Raw genomic sequence first — 16,698 nt, 5'->3', positions numbered from 1 at the left:
GCATGAGAAGTCGGACTGTAGCTATATTTGAACCATAAATAGGAACATAGAAAAGTTAATTCTGACGCAGTGAATGGGAAGAAATATGAAAACAAATCATCTGAGACAATTCCGGAAATTAGTTTACCATTAACAAACTTAAAAATAAAGATAAAATCAAAGCTAACTCTTCTGGTAAAAAGAGAATCTAAATACAAGAAACTAATCATACCAGAATAAGAATATGGTCTACAAAATTTAAAAGAACAGTACACTAGAAATCTTCTTTGAACACTCTCTCCACTTTTATATACATGCTTGAGTAAAGGGGAACCAGATCACAATTGAATTCTCAAGTTGGAAGCGGACAAGACAAAAGTATAGAGTTGTTTGAGATGCAATCCTATGAAAATCTCTGATATGCCTCTTAATGAAACCAAGCTGTTTCATAGCCCTGTTGCCCATAAGATCTCGATGCAGATTGAAGGACAAATTTCTACCTAGATCTGTGGCATTATTGACTCTATTAATCAAAATATTATCCACATTATAATTAAATACAGATCTTTGAGATTGTTGGGTTTTATTACAGTTTTATACACAGTGCAGGACTTATCATGGGCAATCCTTAAAGCTCATTCCACATTCAAGATGGCGCCGAACGATGCGCACGTGAAATTACTCCTCTCTGTAAATGATGAGAATTTTAAGGAAAAAGCATTCAAATGTTGCCAGAAAACTACTAACGTTATAGTGTGCATAAAATGTGGAAGTATTTTTCATTTATCTTGTTCATCAAGAAAAAAGCAGAAATGTATAAAGTTATGTGATACTAGAATTGTATGTGAGACATGTGAACAATCTGAAAATCCCAAAGGAAACTCAGTAAGTCATACTCAAGAGGTAAATGCACATATCCTACAGTTGGAAATTGATTTTCTAAAAACAATTTTAAGTGAAAAAGAGGAAAAATATAAAATTTTATTTGATAATAATCAATTGTTAAAAAGAACTAACGAGCTCCTTGAAGAAAAAGTAAAACAAAAAACTAAAGAACCTGAATTCAAGGTAATTAACGTTGACAAAAGAAAAAACTGGACTTCCCCTGGTAAAGATGATAAACAACTACAAAATGTTAATGACCTTACTAATAGTAAACAAACTGAATTAGTAGTGACTAAAATTCCTGCAGACGGAACGCTAGCGCGATCCTCAACATCGACAAACTTTGGAAATGAAGTGCCAAATGAAAAAAAATACATTACATCAAGACAAATGAGTGCCGCAATGCAAGAAGCCAAAACTCAAACTGTTTTACATAATCTGTTGAACACTGAAAATAATGCTCCGGTTCTTTCAGAGTCTTCAAGCAACGGTGCGTGGACACAGGTAGCTCATAGAAAAAAGAGGAAGTTCTTAGTTGGAAGTACCGAGTCACCTTGCAACATTGAGGCTGTTCCACAAATGATCAACCTACATGTGACTCGCCTAAAGCCTGACACAAAACCGGAGCAATTAGAAAAGTTCCTGGAAAATCATTTAGATGGCGTAAAATGCGAAATCCATCAGTCCAAAAAACCTGACATATATGCATCCATGAAAGTGACCATTAGACGAGACTTAATTAAGAATGCATGGAAGCGAGAAATCTGGCCCAGCGGAGCATTAGTCTCGTTTTTCAAGATGAGGAGGACGCTGTCGCATTAGGTGGGTCCTCAAGCAATACAACTATTTCACGTATAGTAAATGACTTTAAATTGAAGTTAATCTCGGTTAATGTACAATGTTTAACAAACAAACTTTTAAATCTTGAGCTTTTTTCTAATGCTGAAAAACCTGACATTCTATGTATTCAGGAGCACTGGTGTAATGAGGATAATATTAATCTTATTTATATCCCAGGGTACACTTTAGTAACCCATTTTACTAGAAAAAATAAAATACATGGTGGAACTCTTATTTTATCTAAATCTGGGACAGACAAGTATGCAGTCTCAGTCGTTGATTGCCGTAAATTCTCTGAGGAAGAAAGCTTTGAATGTTGTGCTGTGACTATTTTAATCAGTAACTGTAAATTTCTAGTCATTAATGTGTACAGAACGCCTAACAGCAATCTAGATTCTTTTATAAATAATTGTTTTAATATTTTAGGTCATTTTCACAACCGTGTTGATAAAATTTATCTCTGTGGAGACTTTAATATCAACTACTTAATTCAGAGCAATGAAAAACTTCGATTAGATGATCTTTTTCAATCGTTTGGTTTGTCTCTTAATATCCCAAATATACCAACACGTATTTTCATGAATAACAATAAAGTAACAAAAACAAAAATTGACTACATTGCTACTAATAATATCACTATGAATCATACTTGTCAAGTCAATCAACCCAATATGGGTGACCATCTTGCCATTATTTTTGACATTGTTGTAGGTCGTAATCAGGATAGGATGGAATCTAATATAAAACAGCAGTGTTTTAGGTGTTTAAATGATAATAATTTAGACATCCTAAAACAAGACTTAATGAGGATTGGTTTTTACGAGGTATACAATGAAAGTAATATTAATAACGCTTTTATCGAATTTATGGATACTTTAAACTTTGCTATTACTTCAAACTGTCCCCTTAAAAGTAAAATAGGTAAGGACGTGCATAAAAGTAAAGGTTGGGTTGATCATGACATATATGCTAGGAGTAAACAATTAAAAAACCTATTTAATGAAGCTAAAAACTCTAATAATAGTAACATCTGGAATGAGTATAAAGCTACCAAGAAGGAATACAATAATCTTATTGCTGAAAAGAAAAGGGAATTCAATTATCTTCAAATTATAAGTAGTAATAATAAACAAAAAACTATGTGGAGTATAGTAAATAAAACTATAGGGAGAAAGCAAAGTACTAATAAAATTAAACTCAAAATTGAAGACAAACTAATATCAGATGATAAAAATTTAGCTCAATATTTTGCATGCCATTTCAATGACAAAAATAATGCACTAAAAAATAGGCTTGACAATAACCCTCAAAACTGTACTTTATCACATAGGTGGACTATAGACAGTTTTGTTTATTTTCCAGTAACATCTGATGAAGTTCTTGATATTATTTGTGGTCTTAAAAATAAACATTCTTTTGGAAATGATGAATTAAACACAAGAATGATCAAACACATCAAGGATGTTATATCAGAACCGCTGGCATATTTAATTAACCTAGTATACAACACAGGTGAATTTCCTGAAAACCTAAAATTAAGTAAAATTGTTCCAGTATATAAAAAATCCGATCACACTTGTATTGATAATTATAGACCTATTTCTTTGTTAAATGTAATTTCAAAAATTTTTGAACGAGCTTACTACACTAGGATCATACAGTTTTTGGACAAAAATAATGCACTGTGTTCAGAACAGCATGGCTTTCGATCCGGAAGATCAACAGAGGGGGCTACTGAAGTATTTATGGAATCTGTCTATAGGCATCTTGATGATGGTCTTCTTGTAGTGGGTATCTTCTTTGATCTTTCCAGAGCATTCGACAGTCTTAAATTTGAATTTGTCCTTAACAAATTGTATGTCCACGGAATAAGAGGTAACATGTTAAATTTATTGAACTCATATCTTCTGGAGAGGAAATTCTATGTTGAATTAAACAAGGAAAGGTCAGACATCTTCAGTGTAGATGTAGGAGTGCCGCAGGGATCTGTGTTGGGACCACTGCTATTTCTTATTTTTGTCAATGACCTACCCGATCATATTACTCATGACCACATTGTAATGTACGCAGATGACTCATCTGTGATTGTATCAGCACATACATACGTAGAGCTTCAAAATAGAGTGTCAAGGGTTATCAGATTATTCCAAACATGGTGTACACAAAACTTGCTACAACTGAATATTGATAAAACATCGTATATACATTTTAGATGCAAACGAAATATGCCAGTTGTGTCTATTCCTGAAATTGTAAATATTCCAAACATAAAATTTTTAGGTGTATTCTTGGACCAGTTTGTGAGTTGGGATGTTCACGTTGAATATGTTAATAAGAAACTAAATTGTTCATTCTATGCTTTAGTACAGTTGAAGAGAACACTCAGTATTAAAACTCTCATTAATGTATATTATTCTTTGGTTTATTGTCACCTTACTTATAATGTTACGTTATGGGGTAATTCCACAAAATCAGACACAGTGTTTATTAAACAGAAGAGAATTATTAGACTTATCTTCAATATTCCTTTTGGGCATACTTGTAAGCAAGTTTTCATTAATAACAATATCTTACCGTTGCCTTCCATATATATCTTGAAATCCATATTGTATATTAAGCATAATTTACATTCATTCAAGAGAAATTCTGATTTACATGCATACTCAACTAGGAATGCCAATCAGTTTGTTACTGTTGGTCACAAACTATCCAAATTTGAGAAGTCCACAGATTATGTGGGGGTCAGGCTATATAATCATCTTCCAAATGAAGTTAGATCTTTGCATCCGGTGAAATTCAAAAGAGTTGTGAAAAGTATACTATGTAAACATGCATTCTACAGTGTAGAAGAATACTTAGCAACTAGATTGCTGTTATGAGTTCTGTCTAATATTAATAATTTTCATATTTATCAATGTACATTATGTTAAATCTAAAATTTAAGTGTATGTATAGGTATTTGATTATGTGTCTGTGACTATATTGTGTTGTATATCTGACGTGTATATCCATCTTTATGATGGCAGCTGTAAAGCTATACCAATAAAGTATTCTATTCTATTCTATTACTATCAGATACTTTTATAGATCATCTAGAAACAAAGATTTCAAAACACCCCATATTCAAAAAGTTTTTATATTGGTGGAGATATGTAGACAATATAATGGTTGCTTTACAGGAACTAATAGGCAACTTGAAAAATTCTTAGCTTACATTAATTCACTCCAGAGCCACATTGAGTTTAGAACAGAAACAGAACAGAATCAATCCATAAATTTTATCCATAATCCATACTCCTACCCATACCAACACAACTATACACAATTCATCATCTTATCCTACACAATATAAATTGTCAGTCTACCATAGCATGTTACATAGATTAACAGAAATTCACTTGTCAAAAAATTACTTCGAGATAGAACTAAACATCATGAAGCAAATAGCAGTAAACAATGGGTACAACTGGTACAACAAACAAACAATGAACAAAATTTTAAACCAAAAACTGTATAAGAAAGCTCTGGAGTTAGTCTTTCCACCACCAGAGAAACACCCAGTACCTTTTGTTTGATTACATATACTTACAGGCAAAATATCAACAAAAATACCCAAACACGTAAAAAGAAAGGAATAACACTATCTCGGAGAACAAACAAGCAAAAATATTTAGAACAACAAAAGCCAGAAGAAAAAGCACTTACACAGTGGAGTATACAAACTTATATTATGTGGTGATAGCCCAAAGACTTACATTGGTCAAGCTGGTAAGATCGTTAACCTACTGACGCCAGCAATGCACCTTTCGCGTTTTGGCAAACTTTGTTTATGTGCTGACAACACAACTGTCGCGTTTTTCATATGATTCATCTTATGGGTCTAATATTTCGCTGGCGTATGGAGAATAACCTCTTATTGTGGCTGGCAATCAAAAGGTTAACAAACATATAACATATAACAGAACACAAGAGATCTTTCAATAATAGAAAAACAGATTCTATATAATGCACTTCACCTTCTAGATCATAATCATTCTTTTAATGTCCAATTTCAAATTCTCCATATTCAAAATAAAGGCCTTAACACATTGATGGACAGTGAATCAAATGTATAAGCAAATGTTGTGACACTATATTTTATGTATTTTGCAAAGTAGAATAGAGAAATGGCTCAATTTCTTTTTAGTGTTTTTAGTGTATGGAAGCAATGAGTTTTTTTAACATTTTTTGTAAACATGTGTACAACGACCATGGATGTCATGTGACATTTCATATGCATCTGTAGATGTAATGGGACATTTCTGACACCAATTTTTTGCCACAACTCATTTATTTTAAAAATGTCATCTATAGACATTGTGTCACATTACATCAATGGAATTTAGATGTGTATAGACGTTCTGTCCATCAACGTGTTAAGGGGATGGGTACGTATTTTCGGCTGCAATGCTATTCAAATGGGGATTCATTTTTTTCAAATCCTGAGAAAACTAATAAGTATTTTTGAAAGATTTAAAGGCAGAATGAAAGATTACGTTATTAGCGAGGGCCGAAAGTCCCTGAGAACTTCTATAATGTTTCTTTTAATAAGTTACAGGGGTGAAAAACTAAGAGAAAATTTAGTGTGATTTTTAATTTCAAATATCTCATTCAAAATAAACTTTTTATTTATTCTAAGGGACTTTCGGCCCTCGGTAATAATTTAGTCTTTCATTCTGCGTTTAAATTTTTCAAAAATATTTATTGGTTTATTCAGGATTCGAAAAAAATGAACACAACGTCCGTGGTAATATTTTAAAAATCTATCTTTGTCTTACAACACACTCAGTCGAATAGAATATTGTCAGCATATTGTCAGTTGGGCAGTGACAATCAGTGACAATTTTAAATATTTGACATGGCATCGGGAATATTTTAAGTTGTTGATTAAATAATATATACCTATATAGTGTATTTCAAAAAAAAACTTTCTTCAAATAAACTTTTTTATTCCACGCCTAGATTTTGTGTAATCTTGGAACTACTAAAATTTTTTATATCTAACAAGAAATCGAACATATTATAACTAAATAACTAATTAGGCAACATAGAGAAATTATCACTGTCATTTTGAAAAATCTGCATCAGATTTTCTCTAATCTGTTCTGTCATCTTTATCGATATCTCTTCAATGCAGTAGTGTGTTAATTTAAGAATTCGTTATTGTTGTTTCATAGGAAAGTAGTGTTTATTGATAGTTAATTTATTATATATTTGTTGTTGTATAAGTTATTGGCCTCTTTGAAAGAATAGATTGTTGTTAATTGTGAGTTTTAGTTATATGTAGGTAGGTAAGTATATTTTACGTAAAAATATTTCGAATTCTAATGCGAGTATATACAGTTTTAGGAGGATTTTTTATTCTGAAAATATTATCAATAGTTTAACAAAATGGAAAAAGTAAATCAAACAAAAAATAAAGTGAAACCTTTCAAGAAAAAGTCCATTAAAAACCGTGCCAAAATTATGCGAAAATCGAAATTTGTTTCGCTTCACAACAAAAAATGATTATTTATTATTGTTTTATTATTAGATATTTCATGCAAATACCTTTCCAAATACCTATCTTAACATAAAATTTTCACCCATTTTGGTTTACTTTTATAAATATCTATTTATTAATAATAAAATTGTTTTCTATTACTTCCATTTAGCGTGACTATGATATTGTCAAAATATTAATCTTAGATAATGTCAAAGATTACCACTGTTGCCAAAGTTTATGATACTATCTCCTGAATTTTATATTTTGTTGCTACCTGTTGATCGCTACTGTTTACTCTTAATAAAAAGTTATTTATTGTGTATTATTTGTGGAAGATCCAAGCAGATAATACATCAGGATAATATTATATTCTGTGATCCAAGTATTTTGTTGTTAAAGATGTTCAAAATTGTAAGCGTTACATAGTGTCAATATATTATTAAAAAATCACTTTAATACTTTTCCTCTTTTCTCGATTGAGTATTAGTTTTTGTTGTACATATAAATTATTACAATCACTGAATACATAGTTAGTGAAAAAATTATCACATAAATTAACTGAATTAATAATTTGCCATTATACAAATAACAGTTATCCAAGAACATTCAAAAGCCATCTCTTTAAGTTAATGATGACATTTTCAAGTAGAATGACATTCTAGTAATGTTTACATATCCATACCAGTGTGATTTTTACTACACATAATTTGCTTTGTAAAGACAGAAAAAGTAGGGATAGCCGTTAAATATTTGCGAATTATGTACCGATGGCCTTAAACTATATTCTATGGAAATTAATCAATTGAAAAACACAGATATTATTCTAAATGTCCAATTTGAGACAAACAGCTTTCCCTTCCTCAACATATTCAGTTAAAGACTAAAGTGTAGAGGCATAGTCATAGTAAAAATTCATCACTTGAGAAAGGTATTCTGCCTAAACAGCTGGAGTGACATTATTAAAGTCCATTCATTTTACATATTCCCAATGCTATGGAGCTAGACAGGGACGTTTGAAGTGTCTCTTAAAAACCAACACGCTACCTACAATTTGAATTTGCAGACTGACCAGTTTGGACCTGTAAAATGAGAATCCGCCTCGTTTAGGGCAATAAATTACATTTAACAACCTCTTGACAAATGAGACGGCGAATAGTAACACGTGTGTTTGTTTATAGTTGGGAATTTGCTATTTGAATGTGGTTTAGCTTGTAATAACTTTTGTAGAAGTATTGACAACAACAGTTTTCAGTGTTTTATTCTTGAATATTTTGTTATGAATGTTTTTACTTCTTTTTATGGGTATAACATGCTGTGTATGTGTAAATTGTGTAGGTATGTGGATTATGTGTAATTTTTTATTTTGAGCCACAAAAACCATGGCTAACAGCCATGCCCCGGGTTATAAATGGGCAGACTAAAGGGCAGATAAAAGGGCGCCAAATTTTTGGGGGCGCAAAATAAAAGAAATAATAAAAATAAATTAGAGAAACAAATTACCCACTAAAAAATATATGACACAAAATTTTCAAAAATATATAGAACATAACAAGTAAATATAATACACCTTGGAGATCTTGGAGAGCTATTTAAACTACAGGAGAGATGAGTTTGACAAGTATGAACAAAAAGTTATGACATTTTTACCAGTTCGCCCAGCTACAAAAGGATAAGAACCAGAAAATCTTTTGCGGATGAAACCATTGGTAATGAAAATGAACCTCATCTTGATGGAAGAACAAGGTTCAAAACTCAAGTTTACATCAGAACATTTGATTCTTTGATAAGTAACTTATCGAGGCGAAAATTAGCTTATGAACATTTGGCTGATAACTTTGAAATACTCTCTACTCTTGTTCAAAAAGGATCACAGAAAGAGGCCATATCACAAGCTGCAAACAAACTTTATGCCTCCTACCCTAATGACATTGGAAGTGAATTTGAAAATGAATGTCTGCACTTCAAAATGTATGTGGAACAGGAAGAATTTAGTGGAATCCATGATGTGTATGAATATATAATAAAAAATGAATTGAAGAGTACTTTCCCAAATCTTGAAGTAGCTGTTAGAATTTTTCTGACCTTTCCTGTCACCAACTGCTCTGCAGAGAGAGGATTTTCCACTTTGAATCGTCTGAAGAATGTTAAGAGATCTGCTCTTTCAGACAGCAAGTTAAATTGTCTCATGTGACTGTGTTGTGAAAAAGACTTAACCCTAAGAACAGATTTTTCTGATGTAGTAAACAAGTTTGCCAAATTGAAGGCTAGAAAAAAATCTGTCACTTAAAATGCTTTGTACAAAGTAAGATCTTAAAAATATAATTTTAAGTTGTAATCTTTGCTGGAAGTGTGAATTATGTAGAAATAAATGTCTACAGTTTTGTGTATGAAAGACATGTTTTCTTGTTATTTACTTTACCTCATAAAATATAAATAAAATAGATTATTTGCTTTTTCATTATAGTAATGAAGGGGGCGCCAGTAGACCATTTGCCCAGGGTGCCAGGCACCTAAGCCCGGACCTGCTAATAGCATTAATAAAAATAGGCCTTAATAATTTTGAAAAAGTAGAACTGCCAAAAGACTAATGTAGAGAATGTGCTAATTCCTAAAGATTTGAGAATAAGATATCTTGTGGTAATAAATCAAAGAATACAGACACATCATATGGGTCTATGATACTTGCTATGATACTTAAAAAAAAGAAGTTAAGAATCACTTACCTACAAAATCCTTGATCACTTTTGCATATTCCTCAAAATAGGACATGTTGATGTCATAATACAAAAACAATTTAAATAAAAGCGCCAAGGGAAATAAATACTAAATCATGTTTACTGGATAATTAACTTCCACCACAGTAGTTGATATCAATTAATATCTATAAGGTAACCATATGTGATTATCATTATTAATAAATCTAAACTGTATCACTATGTAGTATAATTACTGTTAGCTTCGTACAACGGTAATTTCAATAAATTCAATCCATCATTTCACCTTAATCCAAATTTATATCATCATAACCTTATAACACCTGTCATAAACGTCATATGAAAACATAAACAGAGAGGTGGGTTGGGTAAAATATTGAGATGTGGAATGTGGAGATTGTGGAGTGGTATTTGGTAGTATCGGTATCAACGAATCTTGACTCTCTCACTTGACTCTTGACGCTCTATATTGTACAGGGTGATTCATTAAGAATGTCCAATCTCCGAGTTATAGATTCTAGACCTCTTAAATATTAATGTTTAATCCAAATCACTTAAATTAAATGTGGATGCTTTGTGAGTTACAGGGTATTTTATTTATAAATTTAAAAACTATCTGTACCCATTACTTTTAAACTATTTGATGTACCCTTGCATGGGCGCCCCCTAGCTTTTCAGGTGCTGTAATTATATATGGTTATCCAAAGTATACAAAATATAATGTGCAACATCTTAACGTCTGACCCCCTCCCCCCCCCCCGTGAAAATTTGTAGCAATTCCGTGGCGTACACAATTTGGGAAGGGTCAACCATTCACTTCCTCTCTGTCGTACGCCTCTGGTAGTAGCCAGAAACCATTATTTAACATAAGTTAGTACGATGTAGGGGAGGGTGGGCCACAATGAGACAAAATTCACTTTATTATTTTTTTATTTTTTTTTCAGTAGACAGATTATTTTTAAAATTTAGTATTCTAGAAACGTTGACGTTTTCTCTACGTTTTACATTGAAATTGATGATCTGTGATTGATTTTAATCAGTTTCATAAAGTTTTTAAAAAATCATTGCAACTGTCTCATTGTGGCCCAAGTATGGTCCACAATGAGACACCTGGATTTTTTCAACTTTTCTTTAAAAAACTATTACTTCTACATCACCATTTATGTCCTTTGTTGAGATATGTAATAAACATCTCTCATGTCTTTAGCCTCAAACTTAACAAGGACAAAATCTTCAACATTTGAGTCTTCATCAAGGGACTTAAATTTTGAAGGATCAACTCTTTCTTGCCGGTCATTATCAGTGTCTGAAAACTTCTCTTCACTGTTACTAGAAGCAGCAATTTCAAATTCTTCGCTGCTCTCACTTGAAACGTAGTGTTCTATGTCTAACTGCCCACAAAAATTCTGTCTCATTGTGGCCCAATGTATCTGTCTCCATTGTGGCCCAATGTATCTGTCTCAGTGTGGCCCAATGCACAATGTTTTATTCTTTTGTTATTATAACCGATTTAAACATAGAAACTCAAAATGTAAATATCATGAAATTCAACTATATAAACATTTGTTATACGTAAGTTATAAAAAGTAACAGAATATCTGCTTAACTGGGTAATATTTTGTGATGAAATAGAGTGATGAAAAAACTTCTGGTGTCGAAAAAGTACGAAAGTCAAACAATCTGTAATTCGCAAAATTAAATTCCAACAGAGGGCGCTCAAAATTTCAAAGATGGACGACAACGCTAGGAAAACAATTCATTTTGTCATTTGAATTCACAGTTCTAAAACGGTAAATTAAAATCATTTACAGGAGTGTTTTGCCAAAGTAACCACTAAGTTTTGCAACTAAGACATCTTATAACTTAAAGACGACTCAAAATTATGTTTAATCTGTATACATTCATTAAAATTTGATGCTAACTACTGATTTGTTTTTACCTTTTTTTCATAAAAAAATCTGGCCCCCGATAATCACACAGCGTTCTAAAAATTATTAATCTATCTTAGGATTTCTAATTTTGTTTTTAATTTAATTAATAGGTGCACTACAGTTTATTTTACACCGACAGATAACAATTTTTAATTAAATAAAAACTGGAAACTAAGTAGGTGATAGGGTAGATATACACCCCGATCGGTGGTATATCTATCTCTTTTAACTAAGCGATACCGCTCATATGACGGACAAATATGGCTAGACCACTCAAAATGAATAATGACCAATGTTGATCAATGGTTTGATAAGTTTCTTTTTAACATATAATTACATTTATTTCTTGTTTTTTGTTTATGGCCATCTGTTTTTTTATTTTTTGAAGTTATACTCCTTTTAATAATTGTGAAATTTTAATAATCTGGGCGCATGCGCACACCGACTGTATGATATTAGTCGTTATACGGGCTCTGATTGGGTGTTGAAATGATCTGTCAATAATTGTTCAATATGGAGTTTATCGGTAAACAAAAATATTGTATATATTAGTTTTTATTGTTGTGAGGACAGAAATAAAATCAAATTTATAATTATAGTGACTATTTAAATAGTTTTGAAAAGCCGCAGGTACGTAATTCTAAATGTTTTAGTTGTATTCCAATAAAAAATTATCTTCATACCTATCTATTTGGAAAATGTAAAAAAAATAATGTAGTTACCTATTAGTAGGCAATGCTTTAATTTACATAATCAGATTACGAACAAACTTTCTACAAATCTTCATCTAATATATCGTTTTCTTACTCTATATTTTGTTGTATTTTAATTCGACAAAAATCAAACTAATAATTTAATTAAATTCATATAAATAAACAAAATGTCAAAAAGTTTATGGTGTAAACGTTTAGTTTGTGTATATTCCCACATGACATATACGCGAAGGTGGTGCAGTGGAAAATCGCTTCGACTTTCGTACGGCGCGATAGACGTGAAGTGGGTTCAAGCCCCAAGCAAGTTGTTATTTTTTATTTTTTTTTATAGATTTTATGATTGTAAGTATATTATTATATATTTTTTTTCAGAAAATACGTATTTAATTAAAATTTTTGGCAACAATTATTGTTCAGAAATCATTTGTGGCATTTTTCAATGTGTTTGTGTGTGTTTTATTCTTTTATTTTTTTAATTTTTGGTATTGTTTTAATAAAAATTTTTGGAAAGTAGTAGAGAAACTGTTTAAAGGTTGAAATCATATAATAGAAGTATAACTTCTTACGTGCGTACAAAGTACACACATTCTATTTTTTTTGTTACTAAACAAAAGTATTTTGTATTAAAAGTATTAAACAAAAGTCGGAATTTTTACTTATGCGAGGATTGTTGCATGTCGGGATTTTGGCCTGTCGGGATTCTGGCGTGTCGGGATTCTGGCGTGTCGGTGTTTTGGCCGTCGGAATTTTGGCTGTCGGGATTTTGGCTGTCGGGATTTTGGGCGGCACCGCACCGATCGACTGCCCTCGCGTTACGCTTTTTTGCTCAGTATGCCTTGTCTACGGTTAACATGTCTCTGGAGAGAACACGACTTTTTTTTTGTTTTTTTATGGCATTGACTTGGGTGTCATTTAGCCAGTCACAACTTTTTTTTTTGTTTTCTGTTCATACATAAGGAAGGCAATGAGGTCCTTAGAGTTCCATAGCAAACTCTTCTACAGCTCTCTACTCAGTTCAAAAGCTGGCCGCTATGGACTGTCCAAGTTGCTCACCACATTTTCCATTATGTATCTTCTTCTTCTTCTTCTTCTTTTTTCATATGTACATAATATACCAAATTATCAGGATTAACAAGTTTAGAGATTAATTTTAGTTTCACAGATAAATTTCATTAAACAATCATATACAGTGATGAGCGCACTAATAACCGGCAAAATAACGCAAAAGATGGAAAACATAATTAAGTTGTGCGATAAAAAGAGATGAACCTAGTGGAGGTGTTAAATTTAGCGATAATAACTTATAGATTGACATTATATTGATTGTTTCCCACCTTTAGACGTATCGAACGAATTTGAGAAATGCCACTGTCACAGTGACAGTTTTAGATGACATACTCCTCTGATACATCTAAAGGTGGGAAACAATCAATATAATGTCAATTTATATGTTACTTTCGCTAAATTTAACAACTCTACTAGTTTTATTTCTTTTTATCTCATAATTTAATAGGTTTTCCATCTTTTGCGCTATTTTGCCGGTTATTAGCACGCTCATCACTGTATATTCTTGCTGTTCAGAGACAATAGATAGGATACATTGAAAGGTGGAAAAACATTACATTTTATTAAATCTTGGATTAAATTATATGTGCATGGAATATATTTTGCGCACTCAAAGAAAGTATGATTTAAGTCACCAACCTTCTGACATTATGTACAAAGATTTGAATCAAAAACTTTAATTCTTGCTAGATGTAGAGGGAAACATGCATGTCCAAACTTCATTATAATTAATGTTGTTATATATCTTCGAGTTACTACGTAATTTTTAAACCAATATATATTTGGAACAGAAGGTTGAATCAGTGAATACTGAGATTTGGATTGTTTACAAAGATCTCGCCATGATTGACTCCACTGATTTTTAACTCGATGCTTAATAGTGTTAACTAAGTCAGATATGCAAAACTTACGATTATGTGAAGTACCATATTCAATGGCTTTTTTAGCCAACCTATCAACATATTCATTATGCGTTAGTCCTATATGAGCCTTAACCCATAAAAAGTTCACTCTTCTTTTATTTTTATGAATTTCAAAAAGGATTTTCTTAATTAGTAGGATATAAATATTTGAATTGTTATTGGGAAAATCTATAGTTTGAATAGCAAGAAGAACAGAGAGTGAATCGGAAATAATTGTTGCAGATATATCTTCTGATTCTTTAAAATATTGCAGGGCCTCATAAATTGCTATGGCTTACTGAAGATAGAAAAATCATGGCCTAACTTAAATATTTTTTCTGTTTTAGTAGCAGGTATGAAAAAGGCACATCCAGTGCCAACTAACGTCTTAGATGCATCTGTATATATATTTATAGAATCTGGCCAATTATCTAAGAATGTTCTTAAGATGTTAGAGCTAATATTACTGTTTTCATGGTAACTTGGTTTTACTAATTTAACTGTATGTAAAAAAGAATGAAAATCTTCGAGTCCAAAACTATCAATCATGTTATAATCACAGTCAAAATTTAACAGATCTCGAAAAGCCTCGCAAAGGGGAGGAGAGTTCTTTAGCTTCCAGTATTTATTAGTTAAATCCGCTACATTCAGCTTGTTAATATTTTGGTAAAGACCGATATTTAGGTAACGAATTTTCATTAAAAATTTCTGGCTGAGATATTTCCTTCTATAATTGAGTGGAATTTCTAAAGTTTCTACATGTAAAGCTTTATTTGGGGTTGATTTCATAGCTCCCAAACAGATACGGAGTCCTAAGTTTTGTACAACGTCTACTTTGTTTAAAATATGTTTAGAAGCTGAGCCATATAGAATACTACCATAATCAATTATAGATCTAATATATGATCGATAGAAAAGCAAGGAAGTTTCAACATCAGCTCCCCACCAGATCCTTGAAACTGATTTAAGAAAATTTAGACCCTTATTACATCGATTTATCATAAAGTCAATATGTAATTTCCAAGTCAATTTACGATCCAAAATCATTCCCAAATACTTAATGGAAGAAGAAAATGCATAGTCGTAGCCATTAAGTTTTAAATTCTCTATTTTTGGGATATTATGTCGAGTGAAAATACAGACAGTAGATTTATTTTGAGCTATTTCGAATCCGTTTTGATTGAACCATAAATTAACACAACATTGAATTCGTCCTAAGGTTTGAACCGAGTTATCATAAGTTTTGGCCTGTGAATACAGGAGAAAATCATCAGCATATTGTATTATTTGAAATTTAAAAATGTCAGTAGGGACTTTATGCAAATCCGCAGTATACATATTAAACAAAAGGGGACTCAATACTGATCCCTGTGGTAGTCCTAAATTATTATATCTAGGGCCTATCAGTTTATTATAATTAGTTCTTAGATATATCTTTCTGCAGGAATAAAAATTATAAAGAGCTTCAGCCAACTGAGGCGGTATATGAAAATGTTTTATCAATTTTTCCCTTAAAATGTCAAGACTGACATTGTCATATGCACTTTCAATGTCTAAGCATATAGTAGGTAAATAGGTGTTGTTGGAAAATGTGTTTTGAATATCTGTTACTAGTGTAGAAAGTGCGTCTAAAGTACCATATCCTTTTTTATAACCAAACTGAAAATCTGGAAGAAGTTTATTTTTTTCTACCCACCATTCCAACCTGTGTTTTATCATTCGTTCTAGAGTTTTCAACATACAGGACATAAGAGAAATCGGTCTATATGACTGAGCCAAATTTGAGTTTTTACCTGGTTTTAATATTGGTAAAACAATTACATCGTGAAATTGATCAATATAACTGATTTATTGCTGATTACACAATTAAAAATATCTAACATTAGAAGTTTGGCAATTTTAGGGAGATGTTGAATCATTGGATATTTAATATTATCAAATCCTGGACTCGTGTTATTTCGATTTTTTAGAACATATTCTAGTTCTGTAATATTAAAAGGTTCTAGTAAAAAATGGCTTTGCTTATCTGGAATATAATTATGAGTATTAGGTGGTTTAACAGATGGCGGAGCAATTTTATCAAAGATTTCATCCTCTAATTAAGGTGTTATCCAAATTGTATGCATTTGGAATTGATTTTCTATT

At 31.5% G+C, this 16,698-nt stretch overlaps 1 protein-coding gene across 1 annotated transcript in view; it reads right to left on the bottom strand.

Moving 5' to 3' along the window:
- The window catches only part of LOC114334015 (transmembrane protein 68), a 91,608-nt gene extending 81,324 nt beyond the window's left edge, over positions 1-10,284 (bottom strand). The window contains exon 1 of the mRNA XM_050644348.1: positions 9,952-10,284. Coding sequence (XP_050500305.1) covers positions 9,952-9,997 — 46 coding nt within the window. The 5' untranslated portion in view covers positions 9,998-10,284. The remainder of the gene's footprint in view (positions 1-9,951) is intronic.
- Between the last annotated feature and the right edge of the window lie 6,414 nt (positions 10,285-16,698).

This window comes from Diabrotica virgifera, chromosome 2 (assembly GCF_917563875.1).
Source record: "Diabrotica virgifera virgifera chromosome 2, PGI_DIABVI_V3a".
Classification (NCBI taxonomy): Eukaryota; Metazoa; Arthropoda; class Insecta; order Coleoptera; family Chrysomelidae; genus Diabrotica; species Diabrotica virgifera.
This window is presented reverse-complemented; position numbering and strand designations above follow the sequence as displayed.